The 21,403-nt window shown below is 42.7% G+C and overlaps 1 protein-coding gene across 2 annotated transcripts in view; it reads left to right on the forward strand.

Moving 5' to 3' along the window:
* Nucleotides 1-1,345: 1,345 nt before the first annotated feature.
* Nucleotides 1,346-21,403, forward strand: part of RFC1 (replication factor C subunit 1) — a 42,017-nt gene continuing 21,959 nt past the window's right edge. Inside the window, exons 1-9 of one of the 2 annotated variants that reach the window (XM_028745239.2) lie at nt 1,346-1,496; nt 5,098-5,226; nt 5,539-5,614; nt 9,266-9,382; nt 15,096-15,328; nt 16,396-16,470; nt 19,891-19,968; nt 20,857-20,944; nt 21,036-21,352. In XM_028745239.2, the coding sequence (XP_028601072.2) occupies nt 1,494-1,496; nt 5,098-5,226; nt 5,539-5,614; nt 9,266-9,382; nt 15,096-15,328; nt 16,396-16,470; nt 19,891-19,968; nt 20,857-20,944; nt 21,036-21,352 (1,116 nt within the window). In that variant the 5' untranslated portion in view covers nt 1,346-1,493. The remainder of the gene's footprint in view (nt 1,497-5,097; nt 5,227-5,538; nt 5,615-9,265; nt 9,383-15,095; nt 15,329-16,395; nt 16,471-19,890; nt 19,969-20,856; nt 20,945-21,035; nt 21,353-21,403) is intronic. The other variant, XM_028745240.2, reaches the window with a different exon arrangement.

A 21,403-nucleotide genomic window follows, 5' to 3' on the forward strand; every position in this document is an offset into this window, starting at 1 on the left:
ACCAGCACCAACGGAGGAAGCCTCTTGGGACGGGACGGTGCAGGGCTGGAGGAGGCGGGCAGTGGCTGGAGGGGTTGGCTCTGGCAGGGAAGAGGCGGAGGCTGGACGCGGTGCCTCCTGGCTCAGCTGGACGCTTCGTGCCACAGTGACCACGGCAGGCGGAGCCTCTGGGCGTGGTGCTGTTTTGGCGCAGCATGGTGGGCGAGGGCAGCGAGCGGGCCAGGGAGATCCATGGCGCCTGATGCCCAGCTCGAAGATGAAGACGGCTAGCCTGCGCCTCAACCCGTTGGGCGCGCAAACACACCGAGTGAGCGGGCCTGTGCTGAGCAGTGGCGTAGCGTGGGGGGTGCAGGGGGGGCCGGGCGCAACATCTGGGGTTAGGGCAAATCCACAGGTTAGGGGGCGCAAATCCACAGGTTAGGGGGCGCAAATCCACGGGTTAGGGGGCGCAAATTACTTGCCTTGCCCCGGGTGCTGACAACCCACGCTACGCCACTGGTGCTGAGCGAGCGCATGTGCGCCACTCCCGCTGAGCGTTGGCTCGTTTTTTCTCCTTTTAGCCTTCTGACACCCCGCAGAATGCGGCACCTGCAGGCTAAAGGGGAAAACAACCGAGCTGACGCTTGGCGGGAGTAGTGCATGCACCCTTGCTCACTCAGTGCGCTCATTTGGTATTCCCAGGACTCTCGCCTGGCGCCCTCCAGAGCTTGGCACCCTGGCGCCCCGCACCACTAGTGTTTATGGGTAAGACGGCCCTGACTTTGTCCTTGGGGCTGCCTTGTCCGTGTCTGGGTGTCTTCGCAGCTGGAAAACCAGATATGCACACTATGACAACTGTTAGACACTTATTGAGCATAAACACAGAGGCGTACCTAACTTTTACTTATTTGTTTTGAAATGCTACCCAATTTTGTGTCTGTGTGAGTGAGATTCCCAGACAGGAGGTTTGACTCTCCATCCTTGGAGGATTTTCAGCAGTTGGGGGGGGGGACCTGCTATTTAATGACCTAGCTGAGATTCCTGCATTGCAGGGGGTTGAGCTAGATGACCCACGAGGCCCCTTCCGACTCTGATTATTCTATGTGTACACATAGACACGCGCGTGGGCAAGATCCAGCCGAAACGAAGCGCTAATTTCAGAGCTAACTGAGCACACGCTTAAATCTTAAATCCAGACTGCTGCTACTCTGAGGCCGGGGAGCGAAGTCTGGATCCAAGGAAGCTTCATCAGCGCGCCTTCACTTGGACCCGCCGGGCCCCATTTGCGCGGGAATCGACTCAGGCGAACGCCTCTCCCCTCTCCCGCGCTCCTCCTCCCCTCCCCGTCCAGCCCGTGACGCCATCACCCCGCGCGCGCCTGCGCACTCGGACCCGCGTTCGCGCATTGGCGCGAAGCTGGCGGCGGGGGATGGAGCGCGGGTCGGTTGGCCCGCCGCCAACGGCATAAACCGACGTCGCGGGAGGCGGTTCGGCAGTCGGCGTCGGGCGTAGGCATGGTGAGGGCGAGCGGGGCGGCCGGGGCCCGGCCTTCTGAGAGGAAACCTCTCGGGGCCGAGGCGGGAGGTCGCGGGTGGGACTCCTCCTTGTGCTCCATGAGGGCGAGAAACTTGTTGAGGCGGTGCATGCGAGGGATTGCTACGAAATAACCTCTTTTCCCTCGCTTGCCTAAGCCCTATTCTCCAACCCCAATGCCCCATCCCCTCCCCAAACCTTATTCTGCTATTAGGGAGTGACTGGGGGGGGGGGGAGAGGTGGGACTTAATTATTGCAAATTTCTTCAGAGAGGGAGGCTTAAGAGAGAAAAAATTCGGGGTGTGTGTGTGTGAGGAATTCAAACACGCTGTTGTTTTTGCGATGGGACAACATTTAGGTCGGTAAGTACGCTTGAGGAAGAAGCACAGAAACTGCTTTTGGAGAAGCGAAGGCTTTTAATTTTGCCTCCTGAAAATGTCAGGTAATGCTAAATAGGGTGTGTATATGTCTTCACACGTGTATGCAAGTACTTTGCAATCGTTTATTATTATTTATTATTATTTATACCCTGGCCATCTGGCAGGGTTTCACCAGCCACTCTGGGCGACTCCCAACAGAATATTAAAAACATGATAAAACATCAAACATTAAAAACTTCCCTAAACAGGGAATTATTTCTATGCAATTTTACTTACCAAGCAATACTAAATTATATTAATTTTATCAAAATAAATTTTGTGTTCCTAAGTCATGTTACAACTTTTTATAACTCCTCACTTTTGGAAAACTTCAGCATGTCCTATTCTGCCATTGGAAGAGGGGTTGTTGTTGTTATCTACCACCCCTTCATCCAATGATCACGGGAGGTTTACAACTTGAACCCTTGTCTCTCATTCTTCCCTCCCCTTCTCCTTTTTGGTGAGATACAGTGGTGCCTCGCAAGACGAAATTAATCCGCTCCGCGAGTCTCTTCGTCTTGCGGTTTTTTCGTCTTGCGAAGCACAGCTATTAGCGGCTTAGCGGCTATTAATGGCTATTAACGGCTTAGCGGCTTTAAGAAAAAGGAAACAAACTCGCAAGAACTCGCAAGACGTTTTGTCTTGCGAAGCAAGCCCATAGGGAAATTCGTCTTGCGGAACGACTCAAAAAACGGAAAACCCTTTCGTCTAGCGAGTTTTTCGTCTTGCGAGGCATTCGTCTTGCGGGGCACCACTGTATTCGGAACATCATGTTCTAGACCTTAACAAACGTAGGGACATAGGAAGCTAACTTGTACTATTTGTCCACTTAGTTCAGTATTGTCTACATTAGTTGACAGCAGTTCCTGAGCGTTTCAGACCGAGGTGTCTCTCAACACATGATTGAACTTGGGACCTTCTGCATGCATAGCAGATGCTCTGCCACTCAGCCACAGCTTCCTGTAAAGGGTTGTTATTCCAAAGCAGACTCATTACTTCTTGAGTTCGCAGCTCGCTTCAGCTGCATGCTCAGGGGTTTTTCACACATAACACAGCAGCAAAATTCAGGCTTGTCACAAAGTATAGCCTCAGTAGGGAGCCACAGTGTACTTTGGGACTCCTTGACTAATGTGCCTGTATGATACACATGTTTCCAAACATTCTTTTGACATATGTGCACTTTACATATCTAAACTATGTGTCAAGTGATGCTGGGCCCCCACTTTGCATCTTCTCTGAAGATGGCAATTTGTATAACCTGGGCTATCTTTGGGTACAGCCACATCTGCCTGACAGTTATTTCTGTGGTCCTGGCAGCACAGTTTTTGGTATGTATGTGGGCATCTGGGTGAGTTACCTGTATGCTACATGCTACTGTTATGTATCCTGTGAAAGTGAATGTATATTGCACAACTTGGATACCTTTTTGGCAATTTTTAATGCTATAACCCACCCTGAGCATTAAATAAAATAAAATAATTAAAGTGATGGGCTTTCTTTGAAGGCTAAGGAACATAATTTCTTAGTAGTTGACAGCTGTCGAATAGTGTCATATAACTGAATTACAGTTTTCTAAAATGTATGGCATCAACTGAAAAGGCAGTTTTAAAAGATGTCCCCAGCCATTCTTCCCTTAACGTTTGTGAACTTTCACACCAGTGCATGCAGGTGTGACTCAGGCTTGTTCTGATGCCTTAATAACACCTCTGTGTTCCACCTGCAAATTTCTGTATTTGAAGTTGCTGTTAAAGAGACATCCACAGAGGCTTAAATTTCATAATTTTAAATCTAAGGTTTTGGGGGTTTCTTGTTGGGATTAAATTAGGAATAGGAGCCTTTAGGTCAGAGCTGCTTATTTTTGCCGTTGAAAAACTTCCTCATCGGTGTGAGAGGGTTGAATTTTGCCTACAGCAGCCCTTCAACATATGTAGAGAAATGCTTCAGTGCCTTTATCTTCCTGTTTACACTACTTTTCAAACTGGTTGGTACAAAGGTGGTTTTGGTGAGAGCAGCTGCTTTCCATCAAGTTCAACAGACAGATCTTGTTTTTAGATACATTTTCTTCCCTGGCATCTTATCTGATTTAATCAGTTTCATTTGGGTAAAATATATCCTCTTTGTGGCTGAAAAGTCTAGAAACAGTTACAAGTATCTTTTGAAAGTTAGAATGCATTTATCTTTAAGTTTAGAATGAACAGTTGTTGCTCTTTGGATGTTAGCTTGAAAAAAGTGTGCATCTCCCAGGTGCAGTCTGAGTAAAATGACTCATGTAGCATCTTGCCATCAGCTGTTCAGGAAGCAATTTTCTAATCACAGATTAGCAGCAATTACCTGATACCGCCCTGGGTTGAGAGGGATAGGGCAAGGACACCAACCTGTAGTCCGTGCTTGTAAAAGTGGTTCAGATTAGGTCTTCAATTAGACATGCATTTAGGAGCAAGTTCTATTGAACCCAGTGGGAATTAACTTATGAGTGACTGTGCAAAGTCCCAGATTATACAGAGTGCCCTCGGTATGTAACTGTAAAACATTGCGGGTAAAGGCTTTCCAAGTTTTGTTGCTACCATTATGAGTCTGGCACTCTTTAGGGCAGGACTGGAGAATCTTTGGGCCTCCATGTGTTGCTGGACTACAACTCCCATAATGTTTGACCATTAACTATGTTGACTGGGGCAAGGAGTATCTAGAGCGCCACATGTTCCCCGTTCTTGCTTTAGAAAATTATTGAATTCACAAACATAAATTTGAGTCACAATGTTTTGGACAACTAGGTCTCTATAAGACTATGTTTCATTTAGTTAGCAGGTTTGTTGTAAAAAAAGAAAGTTCATTGTAACATTTGTAATGTCATATTTACAACAGCCATGTGAGTCGAGGTGCTGCTCAAGCTACCACTGGCTCCTGGGCCATTCAGGGATTTGAATATGGGGCAAAGTCCAACAATGTTCCATTTACTCAGTGGCATTCTTACTCAGATTTCACATGTGCCACCTTGATAGTCTTTTTAATACATTTTTTAAAAAATAAAATCTTATTTTAAACACTGTGTTATCTGACTTCTCCTTTTAAAATCTTGGTTGGCAATCCAGACTTGTACCCTGAAATTTTGGAAGATGACAGATCCTTAAATTATACCTTACCCTTTTAACTGTTTCACTTTTATTAGGATATCCGGAAATTCTTTGGAGCAGTAATTCCTAGAAATAAACAAGAATGTGACACTACCAGAAAGAATGAGAAACCCCAAAATAAGGAGGGGGCTTCAGGTGAAAAGTCAAAATTGAAGGAAATCAAGGTATGCTGTTCAGATATATATGCCTGTTACAGCTTTGTCATCTGCTTTTATCTTTACTTCTTTGCTAGTGTTCCTGTTCTTAGTTTACCTGTGGCTTTGACAATGATTGCTTGAATTGCCCTTCATTTAAAAAAAATCACTCCAGAATCCAGAGACGTCATTTTTTGTTTTTAATTTGTTGGTGTATGTGACAGTCCCTTGATCCAACAAGTGAACTTCATTGGGCTGTCTCTCTTAAGGTAGTACTTGGTAAACAAGAGTTAATGTTGGGAGAATTGTTTGCATGAGTAACTAATGAACCATTTCAACTAGGTGAAGAATTCATCTCGCGGAGAGGATTCTGGGCACAAACAGGTGAACAAGAAAAAGAGGATAATCTATGATTCAGGTAACAGTTACGACTTCTGTTGCTTTGTTTTTTCCATCTTTGAGGTAACTTTCCTCTGCTAGAGATTCTTTTGAGAGAGGCTTACAAAATCTTGGCAGGTGTCGTCTCCCAAATGAAATAATTTTCAGTTATAAATTAGGCAAAATGTGTGTCTCCAGTGATGGTATCTATTACGACCCTTAGGTCACATGGTGAATATTGCTATTCCATAGCATGGTTAATGTTTAGGGCTGTAATCCTAACCCCATTTACAGTGAGGAGAAAAAGTATTTGATCCCCTGCTAAATTTGCCCGTTTGCCCTCTGACGAGGAAATAACCTACCATTAAAATTATGGACTGGTCTATTGTAGCTGTGAGAGACAGAATAACAAGAGGGAAAACCTCCGGAAACCCAGAAGACAAAAGTCAGAGATTGATGTGCATTATAATGAGTGAAATGAAATAAGTATTTGATCCCTTTGCAAAAGATGACTTAGTACTTGGTGGCAAGACCCTTGTTGGCAATTACAGAGGTCAGACGTTTCTTGTAGGTGACCACCAGGTTTGCACACGTCTCAGGAGGTATTTTGTCCCACTCCTCTTTGCAGATCCTCTCCAAGTCAGTGAGATTTCGAGGCTGATGTGTAGCTACTCGAACCTTCAGCTCCCTCCACAGATTTTTGATGGGATTAAGGTCTGGAGACTGGCTAGGCCACTCCAGGACCTTAATGTGCTGCTTTTTGAGCCACTCCTTTGTTGCCTTGGCCATGTGTTTTGGGTCATTGTCATGCTGGAATACCCATCCTTGACCCATTTTCAATGCCCTGGCTGAGGGAAGGAGGTGCTCACCCAAGATTTGACGATACATGGTCCCGTCCATCGTCCCTTCGATGCGGTGAAGGCATAGGCGCCGACTCCATGGGGCCTGAGGGGGCCCGAGCCCCCTCAAAAATTCGTTTGGGGGGGCTCTGCCCCCCCCCAATAATTTAAGAAAATTATTAGTTATATTATGCTTTGTAAAATCACAAAATTATGTTGGTATTTTTTATTTTCCTTGTTTGACGATAGTTACCTTTTAAAATACATTCAGTAATGAGTTAAAACAAAGCCACTCCTGATCTAGAGAGGGGGTGGGGTTGCGGGCTCTCGACCCATCAACAATCTCGCGGGGCTGGCGTCAGCCCCGCAAGAAGCGGGGATTCCCCCTAGCTCATTAATATTCACCGCCCACGGCGGCAGCCAATCGGCTGCCGCAAAGGGCGGGCCCTCACAGGTTCACTTAAGGTCGGGGCAGCCCGGGGCTCGCCCCTTTCGTTCCCCCAGCAGCAGCAGCTTGGAGGTCTTGGGCCCCCCCAATATTTTTTATAAGTCGGCGCCCCTGGGTGAAGGTGTCCTGCCCCCTTAGCAGAAAAACACCCCCAAAGATAATATGTCCCCCTCCATGTTTGATGGGGGGGGTGTTCTTGGGGTCGTAGGCAGCATTCCTCCTCCTCCAAACACGGCGAGTTGAGTTGATGCCAAAGAGCTCAATTTTGGTCTCATCTGACCACAACACTTTCACCCAGTTCTCCTCTGGGTCATTCAAATGTGCATTAGCAAACTGCAGACAGGCCTGTACACTTGCTGTCTTGAGCAAGGGGACCTTGTGGGCTCTGCAATATCTGTCCTTCACGGCGTAATGTGTTACCAACTGTTTTCATGGTGACTATGGTCCCAGCTGCCCTGAGATCATTGACAAGTTCCCCCCGTGTAGTTCTGGGCTGCTTCATTACCGTTCTCCTGATCATTGCAACTCCACGAGATAAGGTCTTGCATGGAGCCCCAGACCGAGGGAGGTTGACAGTTATTTTGTGTTTCTTCCATTTGCCAATTATTGCACCAACTGTTGTCACCTTCTCACCAAGCTGCTTGGCAATAATCTTGTAGCCGAGTCCAGCCTTGTGCAAGTCTACAATCTTGTCCCTGACATCCTTGGGCAGCTCTTTGGCCTTGGTCATCATGGTTACAGTACTTTGGGATCTGCTGGATTGATTGCTTCTGTAGACAGGTGTCTTTTGTACAGGTACTGTAACGAGCTGGGATTACAGGTAAGACCTCTCCCTTACAGCAGGTGCTTCTAATCTCAGCTCATTACATACAGTGAAGATACCAGGTAGTCTGACATCTGGCTGCTTGATAGGGGATCAGATACTTGTTTAACTCGTTATAATGCACATCAATCTCTGACTTTTGTCTTCTGGTTTCTGGGGGTTTTCCTGTTGTTATTCTGTCTCTACAGCTACAATAAACCTACCATTGAAATTACGGACTTGTCATTTCTTCGTCAGAGGGCAAATGGGCAAATTTAGCAGGGGATCAAATACTTTCCCCCCTCACTGTACCTAGGAATAAGCTCCACTGAATTCAGTAGGATTTACTTCTGAGTAGACATGATTAGGATTGAATTCTTAGGCTTGTAATATCTGCCTCTTTTATATGAACAGCTGAGCATTATATTTGGCTGTTGTCCCATTCAGCCCAGTATTGCCCAGTTTAACTGACAATGCCTCTCCAAGCCCTTGGGCAGAGGTCTTTCTCAGCCCTGTTACCAACTTCTTACATGCACTCAGATTTAAATTTTTTAAACAATAAATAAACAAATTCACTCCAAATACAGATGGGTAGCCGTGTTGGTCTGCCATAGTCAAAACAAAAAAAATTCCTTCCAGTAGCACCTTAAAGACCAACTAAGTTAGTTCTTGGTATGAGCTTTCGTGTGCATGCACATGAAAGCTCATACCAAGAACTAACTTAGTTGGTCTTTAAGGTGCTACTGGAAGGAATTTTTTTTTGTTTTCACTCCAAATAGTTTGTGCAGTTTTTTTGTGGACCGGACCTCCATCAATTGACTGAGTAGAATTGTTCTTAAAGGCTGTTAAGACACTACAAAAAGTTGACAGGCTTCTTAGATATTTCTTTTTTACTGTTTGCTGAAGCATATTTCTTCTGTGGGTGAAGAAATTGTACGAGTTTGCTTCAATGTACAGTGGTGCCCCACAAGACGAATGCCTCGCAAGACGAAAAACTTGCTAGACGAAAGAGTTTTCCGTTTTTTTAGTCGTTCCGCAAGACGAATTTCCCTATGGGCTTGTTTCGCAAGACGAAACGTCTTGCGAGTTTGTTTCCTTTTTCTTAAAGCCGCTAAGCCGTTAATAGCCACTAAGCCGTTAATAGCCGCTAATGGCCGTGCTTCGCAAGACGAAAAAAACCGCAAGACGAAGAGACTCACGGAACGGATTAATTTCGTCTTGCGAGGCACCACTGTAACTGCAAAACCTGGCCTGTTATATCTTATTTCTCCTATCCCTGTGGGCCAATTTCGGCAAGTTGGTGGAACTGCTTGCAAAGCAACCAGTAGGAGCCCACTTGAAGCTCCTAGTTGCTCCTTTGGAGTCATGTCCTGGCCTGCACCTAACGTCACATAGGTGATTTGGGGAAATGACCTTGTGGGGCAAGTTGGGATTATGCTGGACCTACTTAGGCCTGCAGATCAGAGGTTCCTTGTTTCTGAATTAGAAGTGAGCTTTAGTCAGAATCTCAAGTGAATGCAGAATCGCTGTTCTCTTCTTTGGATGTTTTCCTCTTTAGATGGATATGCCAGAATTAAATGATAGCACTGTGCTAAATTGCAGATTCTGAAGAGGAGGTCCAGGTGGTGAAGAAATCTAAGAAGCCGCCAGATAGAAAACAGTCTTCAAGACCTGATAAGATTCTAAAGAAGGACCCTGTTGTTTATGTTTCAGAGACAGGTAATGAATTCAGCCTGAAGGCAGCTCATACGTGGGGTATGCGCTGTACTAAAAATGCTTATGTAAAAAGAAGGCTTTTAAAAGTTCATGGAAGCAATGCAAAAATAAACTTGCCTCTACACTATATTATTGTACTTTAACCTGCACAAGTAACATATACCCAGTTTGTTTACTTACAGATTTTTCTCTTTCAAGTTATTGTCTGTGACCAAAACATGCTGGAATTCTCAAACTTTACATTTAAAGCAGTGGCAGTCATGACCCCCCCCCAAAAAAAAATTCTGGGTCCTGTAGTTTGTTAAGAGAGTTGTTGGGGCACCCCTATTCCCCAGAGAGAGCTACAATTCCCAGAGTGGTTTAACCATAAGTCCCTCTTGCCTGGGAACTATGGGAATTGTAGCTTTGTAAGGAGAATGGGGTATCCTAATAACCCACAGCACTCTTAACAAACTACAGTTCCCAGGATTCTCTGGGGAAAGCCATGATTGCTTAAAAGTATGAGCCTACTTTAAATGCATAGGGTGCATAGGGTCTAGGTCATTTGTGGTCTAAAAAGAGGGTTATTTTTTTTAAGTATGATAACATTTTATACTTTCTACAGTAAACCAGGATGAACGGTTGTTTATGGCTCTAGTATAATTATTCAAACAAAGAACTGCATGGTTTTGTAACAACATGCAGTTTTCTATATTTTTAACACAACACCCTTTTTTAGAATGAGTGTTAAACACTGTGGGGTGTAATGTCAGACAAGCTAAATGACAGGCGGATAAATCTTCACCAAGAATGGGAATAATAAGGTTGATGAAAAACTGACTATTTTTGATGACTGAAAACTGAAAATTAATTTCCATGCTCATTGAGCTTTGGACTGAAGGGTTTTAAAATTTTTATGATGTATGTTCTCTTTAGACTTGTGTGTGTTTATATCTATATCTACCGGTATATATCTATAGAATGTCCTTGGGGATGTGCCCAGAAGTAAGGCAACCAGAGGTGTTCTGCATTAGGTAACCTGAGTGGTGTAGTTAAAGATTTCTGCATGTGACGTGCCAGAAAACATTTGGTCAAGGTTAATTGTGGAGTGTCTTGGTTGCAGATCAAGGTTATTCTTATCTAGTGATTGTAGTTAGAGTTAACGACTTAATTTGAAACGCATACTGATCAGCTGTGTATGGTTGATCTGTCCCCTGGCTCTGAGCAGTTTTTTTACAGACAATTGGCGTTACTGCTCTGAAACTGTCAATAGGCGTGTCTCAGCCTTGAAATAAATGAAAGAAGATATTGTGGTGCATAATTGATTCCTATATTAGCCACTTTACAGCACTACAGACTCCATGACTGAGCAGATCTGAAGCATTGTTTAGGTCTTCCAGACCTATTATATTGGGGGTGAGGGTGGGTTATTGGTTTGTTCTTGTTCTTGTTTTTATTATGTACTTTGTGGGGGTTTTTATCTTGTATTTTTGTGTTGTGAACTGCCCTGAGATCTATGGCTGGAGGGTGGTATACAAATTATTCTTATTGGCTTCATTCAGGGCCAGCTTTAGACTTCATGGTTCTAGGACCATCCACTGGAGTATCTCAAATTACTGGGTATTATAAAATCTTGTAATGTCACGATCAGCTAATTAACTCCTGAAAATACAAATTCCTTCAGTGCTCATGGGGTTCTGGCTAATTGGTTCAGCCTTAGGAATTCATGGAGCCCAGTTGTATTGGTTCTTAAACTTTTTGGAGATTTCTCCTTTGACTTTGACTGTTGTTCTGCTGAGGGGTATGTTGTCCAAAGGAAACAGTGGGCTCATTAGTGCCATTAGTGTTGAAGCTTTTTAGTGTCCTTTGTGTTTTGCTGTTGTAGACAGCTTGATACAAATGAAAAGGAAAAGAAATTAAATAGCACGGTGCTGGCGCTAAAGCAGTCTGATTGCAGCATTGCATTTAAAATACCATGCAGTGGCAGCAGCAAAATGATTTCTGCTGCCGTCCATTGTGCAAAGCATGATTTTGTAGTTTTTTCCCCGGAAGGAGAAAAGGAATGTGTTGAGCATGGGCTGTATCTGCTGAGAAACTAACCATCTTTTGCTTGCTATGCTGTTCTGTCCCTCGCCTTGCAGAAAAAGTATTTGCTTGGATTTGACCTGAGGTGCTGTGTCTTTTAGACTGTTGATTTCTTTCCTTCTGCTGTGTTGAATATATGTACAATATTATAGAAATGGGAAACTGTTTTACCTGCTTTCAATCTCATTCATTCTGGCCCAATAATGTGCATTTTGAAAGCAGTGATAAATACCACTCAATTTTAAAGCTATTTTTATTTTCCCACCATAATCCTTTTGGGTGTACCTTTTGGCACTGTTTCCAGCAGAAATAAATACTTTTTCACACAACCCTGACTTGAAGTCTTTTTTTCCCCTTTTACAACCAAACAGTCCAAGCTCTGGAGTAGATTTATAAATGGTTGTTGTATGACACCTCTAAGTTCAGAGGAAGCGCGCCTCTGAATACTAGTTGTGGAAAACAGGTGGATTTTTTTTTATCTGATCTAATAGGCAAGGTCAGGACATTCTTAACTTGTCCACTTGGATTCAGTCCTGAAAGCAGATAAATGGTGGCCCTTGAGCTATTTGCATCTGAAATGGTTTATTGTGTTGAATGACGTTGCTTGTCAGTTTCCAAATTATAGCTAAAGTACTTTATGAAAATTGTTAGGCAAACATGAGTTAATGTCTTCTTGGCCTGTGCCATTTCAGTTTCTCTTGAACTTGGCTTCCTGGAGATGAAATTCTAAAGTGTGTGATGATCACGTGAAAAATCACATTCTCTTTTTAATGTAGGAAGTGCCATACAGGTCATTAGGTTTATCATTTAAATCCTCATGAAACACTTTTCATCATTACTGTGTTTGGTTAAACCAGTTTCTTTTTCCTTTTAGGTTATTGATTGTCTAAGACAGAACACAATGTCTCTTGGAGAACACAATGTCTCTCACAAGTGATGGGAATATGCAGAGTGGTTTTATAAATATTTCTGTCTCTAACTAGTCTCTGGTAAATTAGCCCAGTATATTGGGAGACATCCAAATGTTTGAGCATGTTCACTAACTCACATGCGCCACTGTTTAGCTAAGTATGGGACCTTGAATGTTGTTTGTAGAAGATGACCTCTTATTGCTGCACTGAACCTTGCTCAGTTTCATAAGTGGCTTTTAATTTGCAAGGGCTGTGGTTTTTCTTCGAGTGCTTTTTTGACTGTTCATTAATGAATAGTTGAGTGTTTTGACTGATTTATTTGATAAAGTACACTTGTATCAAAACTTTCCTATGCTTTAGGTACCCATTTTTTTCTATACAAATATCTATCTTTACCCATCCCTGCAGGCCAAGTGTAACAGGTGGGTGGGGCCACCAACTGTCAGTCATCTGACATCATGCTGATGCCATGTGACTGAGAGGTAGGTGGCCCTTTCCACCTGTCAAAATTGTAGATTTGGGAGGGACCTGCTTTGTCGGCTTTCGCCACATTGAATAAATAGCTTTGGAAAGAAACCTTATCTGTTTTGGCTGCTCTGTGTTTTTCTAACTCAGCTCAGCATTCAGGACTGAAAGCAAAGTTCCTTGGTCCCCATTCAGTATAATAGAGAATCTAGTTCTGGCAATAATTGTTTTCCTTTCCGCAGAAGTGAATAAAATTTGCAAGCTTCCAAACTCTGGGCAGATATGCCCAGGGCTTTTTACGTGTTGCACCTCTGAAGTTTTATTTTTGCTTAAAAGCAAATGAAAAGTCAATAGCTTTTTTGTTTACTGCCAGATTTGGCTGCAATATGCAGGCATAGTTATCCCTTCTGAGGGGATGATATCTGCCAAGAGAGCAACAATATTTCTTTCGTAAAGGCAGGCTTTACAGTTTGGGGATGGCTATAATGGGAATCATAGGGTGGTGTTAGAAAAAAGAACGTGGATCCCCAGGGAACACTGAGATGGGGCCAATGTCACCCACCAGCAAGAACCTTCTTACCCTTAGAGTCATTGGTGAGTGTGGGCTTCTGCTACTACCTTGGATTTTTGGGAATAAAATGCAGATCTCCATTTACTTCCATAGAGAAAGGCATAGATCCACATGAAAACAATTTGTAATCCCACCAAACCTCTGTCATTGGAGTGTCTTGGGAAATCAGTTGACTGTGATTTAATGCAAAAGATCTGTCCCACCTCTTTACCCCTTCCCCGTTGAGCTCTGGCATTTCCTTAGTCGGTTTGGTTTTGTGTCTCCGGAGCTGGTGGGTAGCTTTGTTTTTCAACAAAACTGCTTGCTATTTGCCAGGTCAGACTTTCATTACAGTACTGATCATGGAAGATTTTTGAGAAAGGACCCTGGTGGTTACTGGAAACTGGAAATTCTGCAACACTGAAAGCAAAGTTCACAGAGAGCAGAATAAAATCTTAGTGATTCTCATATACCAAAGGATTCACTGGCTCTTCTGCCCTGGAAGCTGGTTCAGCGGTTTTAATACAAGTTACTGTATTAGGAATTACACGTGCTATTTTTATGATCATAGTGTATGGGCAGCAAGACGCAGTAGCCAGGATGGCTGTTGCTGTGATATGAAGACATGTCCGTGTTTGTTTTAATTTCTCTGGAGAAGTAATAAAATGGGACTAATATTTAAACAGATTCAGTTGATCAGTTTTATGTTTTTATTGCAGCTCAGGGTATTAACATTTCTCTTCAGATAAGAGGGTTGTATAATTTGCAATTCTTGCATCTCTGGAGGAAAAGGCCTGCTCACATAGCATTGAGAACAGGGTGATGACCAAGCAAAGAGGTTTAGTGTCACAGGAAGGATCTCCACGTTCAGGACGGGCTGCGCTTCATTTTCAGCACGGAAATGATTGCTGCCATAGACACAGCTGTTCAATGTGGACATTAGCTTGGTTCATGAAATGTCACTAAAGGTTGTTAGGGTCAGGCCTGGGAATGAACTTTGTGGGCTTGATCAAGGTCTCTGCAGGGGAGATGTGAACATTGAAAGCACCCAGATTTAAATGCGTGGCAGACAAGATTTCCCCTTTTACCCCTGTTTTGAAAGGCTGCATATGGTATAAACCCTGCTAGAGACCCAACAGCCATCCACTACCAAAGACCCTTTGGACCACAGGTCATTGTGCAGAGTGGAGTCACGCACTTCGTGCAGTAATTTTTCAGGGTGCAGCCTCTAAAAGCAACACCTGTGCAAATAGATGGAGATAATCTTCATCTTTTTTGCATAGGGTCTATCTTCCAAGGCCATACCCAAGAAAATATTTTTCTTTCTGTGAGAGGGAAATGGTTGAGAGAGCCCTAATACAGGGGTACCTCGGGTTACATACGCTTCAGGTTACAGACTCCGGTAACCCAGAAATAATACCTTGGGTTAAGAACTTTGCTTCAGGATGAGAACAGAAATCGTGCTCCGGCAGTGCGGCTGCAGCAGGAGGCCCCATTAGCTAAAGCGGTGCTTCAGGTTAAGAACAGTTTCAAGTTAAGAACGGACCTCCAGAACGAATTAAGTACTTAACCCGAGGTACCACTGTACCAGGTTGAGACTCTGGGCCCTTTGCATTTTTTAAATATATATATTTCCATAGTAAGGAAACATTTCTTTCAGGTTGGTGTTTTGGTGCTGAGGAGTAATTAAGTATCTTACTTTCTTTTTTCTTTTTTTGGCATGCAGATGAAGAAGAGGACTTCGTTAATAAGAAGGTCGCTCCCAAACCCAAGGAAAATGGGACATCTGTGGCTATTCGTTTTGGGACATCTGGAGCATCAAAGACTGATCCCAAACCAAAACTGAAAAATAAACCCCTGTCTCCAGTAAAACTGACACCAACCTCTGTAATCGATTACTTTGGAACTGGTAGCATTCAGCGATCAGAGAAGAAACTGGTGTCAAGCAAACGAAAAGAAGTGAGTAATTCAAGAGGGTGACTCTTCTAGCTGATGTCTGTTTATGAGCAGAAAAGTTCATGAACTTCATGAATAAACTATTGGTGTGTGGTCCATTTCATCTAGACTTCCTTTTATTAGGGTGTGAGAAGAGCAGCTTAAGTGGATTTTGGAAATGGCAGTTTGCCACGTAATATCAAATTAAGGGAAATGAGGGAGACTGCTCCCTATATAAAGAGAGTAACCGTTTTAAAAGGAGAGAGATTATGATACAAATAAGAGATGAGGAAGGTGCGTTATGTCATTTAAGATGTATGAAATGGAATAGGAAACGGTCACAGCTACATCATGCATTTAAAGTGCTTTTATGGCACTGTAACCATCATGGAGAAACATGTGATCTGTAGTTTGTTAAGGATTCTGGCTTCCCAGCACCTTTAACAAACTATAGTTCCCAGGATCCTTCATGACTGTTAAAAGTGATACAAGAATGCTTTAAATGTATGGTGTGACTCTGACCAGTGTCTGCTACTGACAACCATTGCCCATAAATCTCAAGACAAACTGACCAGATGCTTTCATATCTGTCCTCTTTACACTCATGTTGATACAAGGCCAATTCAGATTGGGGCAAGGAATGCAAAACATTTGTCCATTTGTTGTGCTGACTTTCCAGTGTTGAAGTACCATGTGCTTTGAGTCTGTGCCAGTCAAAAAGAAGAGGAAAGCAAAGCCCTTAATTCTCACTTCCTTGTCTGTGCCTAGCTTTTTGGTGTCTGCCTATGGAATGTGGCATGGTTGTGCAATAAAATGTGACGAATGTCCAGAATCAATATGTGGGCACACTAAAATACGTGATCAATATTATTGCCATTAGGTTCTCTGAAATGTTGCTTTGAAAACGTCTTTGTCACCTAGAATTAGATTTCCTCCCTGTACAATTCCTGTTCCACTTGCTCCTTGTTTTAAGCACAGGCATTTAGGTTGAGGCTTTATGATTTCCCTTCTCATTCATTATTCCATGATGCTTGTCTAAGTAATGGGTTCACTGTGAGCTCCCCTGTGATTCTTCTCTCTTTGCGGTGCAGCTGTCACAAAGCAGGGATCCCACACTAGATGATGAGGCTGTCGCCAGGCAGCTACAGCTTGAAGAGAACACAGAGGTAACAACAGACAAATAAGCATGTGCACTTCTCTGGCTTTTTTATCAGTTTTCCTCGATAACAAATATGAAAGGCTCCTCTTGCCTGTTTTGTTGCAGTACAGCCATTCCTGCTGAACCTTCCCTTTTCTATAGCATTTTTCTAGGTTGAATCTTCTTTCCTCTTCCTTCTTCCCCTTTCTCAATTTAATTTGATTCTTCTTTCTAGACGCTAGTAGTAGTTCACAACATGGAGTAGTCACAACAAATAAGAAATTGCCTTGTCCCACCATAGATATTGCCACCCACATGAATAAGACACAGTATTTAGTTCTAGGGCCAATACCGTATTTTTCACTCTATAAGACGCACCAGACCACAAGACGCACCTAGTTTTTGGAGGAGAAAAACAAGAAAAAGAATATTCTGAATCCCAGAAGCCAGAACAGCAAGAGGGATCGCTGCGCAGTGAAAGCAGCGATCCCTCTTGCTATTCTGGCTTCTGGGATAGCTGCGCAGCCTGCATTCGCTCCATAGGACGCACACACATTTCCCCTTACTTTTTAGGAGGGAAAAAGTGAGTCTTATAGAGCAAAATATACGGTATATGATAAAAGAAGAAAGACTCCTGTGCTCTTTAATTCTGTAACCATCTAAGACTGTAAAGACCTGTATAGGACAAAGGTTGTGCCTCCCAGACTAGAGAAAGTCCTTGCACAGTCATGCTATCTTCAAAGGAAATTATTCCCTTGATAAGGGGAGGCTTTTTTAAAAAAGTGGTTGGCTCTTGTGGGTAGCCTTGACTGGTTAGCTTCATAAGCATATTTGGAAAGTATTTGCTAAGATGAGAGGAAGTTTTACTCTTATTTGGTGTTTCCCTGTTGTAGACTGTGGGGGGGACAGCTACAACCTATGGATTAGCCAGCCCTGCCAATTTTATTATTGGTGGTTAGCCGCCCTGAGCCTGGTCTTGGCTGGGGAGGGAGGGGTATAAATAAAATTTATTATTATTATTATTATTATTATTATTATTATTATTATTATTATTATTTATTATTATTATTATTTATTATTATTGAAAACCACAAGTGGTGTAGTTGCACTCTTGAGTGAGATCTGGGTGGTCTGGTCTTGCATAGAGATTTAAGGCCTCAAGAGGTGTTCTGAAACTGATAAGAGTAGGTGACCAAGAGCAGTCTCTAGACCATGATGGAAAATATCCTATGCTAAGTGGAAATCGACTGAAAATACAATATTTGAAAAAATATGCAAGATGTGAAACTCTGGAAATTTTATATATACTTGTTTTGACTTGGAGGCAGGCTGATCATAGCTTTCTGCATTGGCGGCATTGGCACAGTTAGAAGGTTTTTTTCGGCGTTTCATCCTGGAGCTCCCCACAACTATAAGAGGAAAGGGGACTTTTCCTGTCTGCTGGCACAGTCACACCAATAGCTGCTACCAGTCAGAGTACAGTGTTAGAAAAAGGAAAGGATTATTTGCTAGTGCTGAAACTTGAGCATTTCATAGTGAAATATAGAAGCTGTAGATTATCAGGATTTCACTGAAGATAAAAAGCCATCCTGTTCACTGAAAATGAACATTCTCTAGTCTATGCATTTTAAATACTCAATTATGTATGCCATGTTTAAATAGCATGTTAAAGAAATTGATAATTTGGAATGGTGGTTTAGTTTTAGTGTAGTTTAAGATTTTTTAAAAAGAAAATAATAATGATCCAAGGCACTATAGATGGGAACTTTTCACTTCTTTGCCTGACTTCCGCTTTTGCTGCTGGGCCTGTCTTCATTCAGCTTCATATGGCAAACAAGAAAGATTAATGCTATTCATTGGTCCAAATATCCTTCTGTGGCTCACAATTGCATAAAAGTAAACCCTGTGGCACTCTTCTGCTTATAAAGTTATCTGTCTGAATCATGCGTTGAGGCAAGTTTTGATCTCATTGTTGCCAAAAGATTGGATTTGTGTAATGTGTGCAGAACAGCTCTTATCAATAAATCTCTTGGCAAGAACAAATTAGCTTTCCTCTTAAGAAACGATATTTGATAATAGCAGGATGCAGCAAATGCTGTATTTATTGCATTAAGGGCGGAATGAAGGAGAAATTCACTTGTTTTTTCCTTATTGTGTTTGACTGAAACTTGAGTGCATATTTGTTCTAGGAAAGAAAGCCATTTCAGAAAATAGCTTTTTGAAATGGGTTGAGGAAGTGTTGTGTTATACGAGGGGTGGGGAACTTCAGACCAAGGGACAAAATGTGGCCCTCAGCCCTCTCTGCCTGGCCCTTGAGACTCTCTCCAGGGCATACCCCTCACTGGCCCTGCTTAATCCCTTCCTTGTGTGCTTCTGCTTGGCTTGAATGTGTCCTTAATTGTGATTGTGCTTCTTACTTGCATGGATGGATAGATACTTGCCTAGAAATCTCTGAATTTTGCATGGCTTGACTGTATCCTGTTGTGCAAAGGCAAGAGCCCTGTCTGTTGCTACACCAGCTTTTAGCCTCTAGTCATGCCCACCACTGGTATTCATGCCCTAGAAGGTTGCCATGAGGAAGCATGTTCCTCATACTGAAAAGGAGTCTGCACTCCGGCTTATACCCTCCTCTCATAGCCTGCGCAGTAAAATCACAGTGTGACACATTTAGGGTGAAAGTGGGCACGGCCTTGGCGAACTTTCCTCTGACAATTTCAGGCAGGTTGTACCAAAAATGGGTGGGGTTGCAGTTGAGGAGCTGGAGGACCTGATCTGTCTTGTTTATAAATGCCAGATAACTGACTTAATATTGCTACTTGCAAGAAGGATTAGATGAAATTATTTGTGGTGTAGTGGTGGTTAGCTAATGCTTGATTTAAATTTATCCATGAGCAGTACTTCCTCCCCTCTTTGGTTTTCCTTAGATTGGCTCAAAAAATGCTGGGATAATTATCTTGCCTCCTCAAAAAGGGGGGAGGTTGTCTTCTTCTGAGCCAATGAGTTAAATCAGACCATAGGACTGTGCAATTCCTTCCCCAAGCACCCCTTCAAACTCTGTCCCATAACTGATGTGCAGGTATACCTTCCCATTTCGTGCTACTTACGCAACAAGCCAGGCGTCGCAATTGTAGTTTTCCCAGCACTTGGTGAAGACCACTTTGATTTACATTTCCCAGCATTGCTGGTGCTTGGCTTACTACCATAGCAGCAATATGTCAATCTGGGACCATTGTTGGTGGCAAGAGGAACATGGTTCTTCTCTGCCTTGAATTGCAGTCAAATTGAGTTGATGAAGAATCATCAATGGCAAGGAAGTTTTATATTCCAAGGCAATGAATTACAAAGTTCAGTAACATCCCTAGTTTAGGTAGCATAGTAATCCTCTGATTTTTAGCAGTGTCCGTTTACTTATCAATACCAGTTGTGATGCATTAATCCCTTCTTTCAGTTGGAGAGGCAACTGCATGAAGATGAAGAATTTGCCAGAACTCTGGCCATGCTGGATGAAACACCAAAGAAGAAAAAGGTAACATCTTACGAACTGGTTGCTCTGTGCAACTACTTCACAAAGGGTGGGTGCAAGTGGAACTCTGACAGTGGATCATAGTCACCTTGTATATGATGTGGGTATGACAGGGGAAGGCTTTGTTATCTCTGGCGTGTTTCTTTATTTTGAGAAAGAGCCTGCTTCTCTTTGTGTGCCTCTTCCAAACTCTTCTTCCTGATGGACCCAAGTTGAGGACTATTGCAGAGGTTTGGCTTGGTTGCCAACTCCTGTCCTATGCTCATCAGACAGACCTCCGGTCGAAACCAAATTCTGCTGCATGTCGTAGGCCATAGCTTCAAATGATTCATGCAATAGAGATGAATGTGGCAATACAGAAGTTCATCTGATGACCTTGTGTTGCATGAGCACAATCTTGTTTTGATTGGGATGGGTGCACTCAATAGTGACTATGATTTTGTGATAATCTCTTGTCACTTTCTGCCAATAAGCCTGAATTTTAAAGGACAGTGTCACCACACTTTAAAATATTCCACCCCATATACAACAACAACAGTTTTTTTATTTGTTTGCCACCCATCTGACTGGGTTGCCCCAGCCACTCTGGGTGGCTCCCAACAGACTATTAAAAACACGATAAAACATTAAACATTAAAAACTTCCCTAAACATCTTAAGTGTAAATCTGTTAATGACCATCTGTTAATGTCCTATTTGTTTTACCGAGTTTTAAATATAGACTGTTTAAAATACTTTGCAGTTTGTATTTAGCTTATTTAAAACTCAGTAAAATAATTGGACATCATCTTAAAATGATTCAGACTGATTGTTTATTTACAAAAATAGATTCCTATTTCCTATTTGTAATAGCTTCATCATAATAGTTATTCATGAGCACATCTCTCTTTAGCCTCGAAAAGATCCAGAAGAGAAACAGATAACTTCAACAGTCAAAACTAGTCCAGTTGAAGCAGAAAAACATAAACAGGCTCCTAAAGGTAATTTTTATCCAGCAAAATAGTAATTTAACTTTCAAGGCTGAGGTGGTAGCACCAGTTTTTAATCTGCAACATGTTCTTCTCTCTCCAGTAAAACCTGCCAGTTCAACTGTGGACACAAGACCTCATTCTGCAAAGGACCAGGTTTGCTCAGAAAGTACAAAAACATGGAGTCAGCACCCTGAGTCTTCCATTAGTAAAGAGAGGAAGGATTTGGGGAATAAGGTGCTGCCCTCAAAGCCAAGTTCCAAGTTGGCTGTGCTGAAGCAAAAATCAGAAAGTATTAAAGTGGAAAATGGAACTCCAAAAGGAGAAACGATAAAAAATGAAAGTAGGACTCCAAAAGTAAAGTCCGTTTTACCAGAGGAGACACCTAAAAAGGAGAAGGTTACTCCCCCAAAATCTAAGGTAAGCTTGAAGACCACACTTTAGGAACTGCAGATTTCATCGTTATTTTGA

The sequence above is a fragment of the Podarcis muralis genome, chromosome 9, assembly GCF_964188315.1.
Source record: "Podarcis muralis chromosome 9, rPodMur119.hap1.1, whole genome shotgun sequence".
In the NCBI taxonomy this organism is placed as follows: Eukaryota; Metazoa; Chordata; class Lepidosauria; order Squamata; family Lacertidae; genus Podarcis; species Podarcis muralis.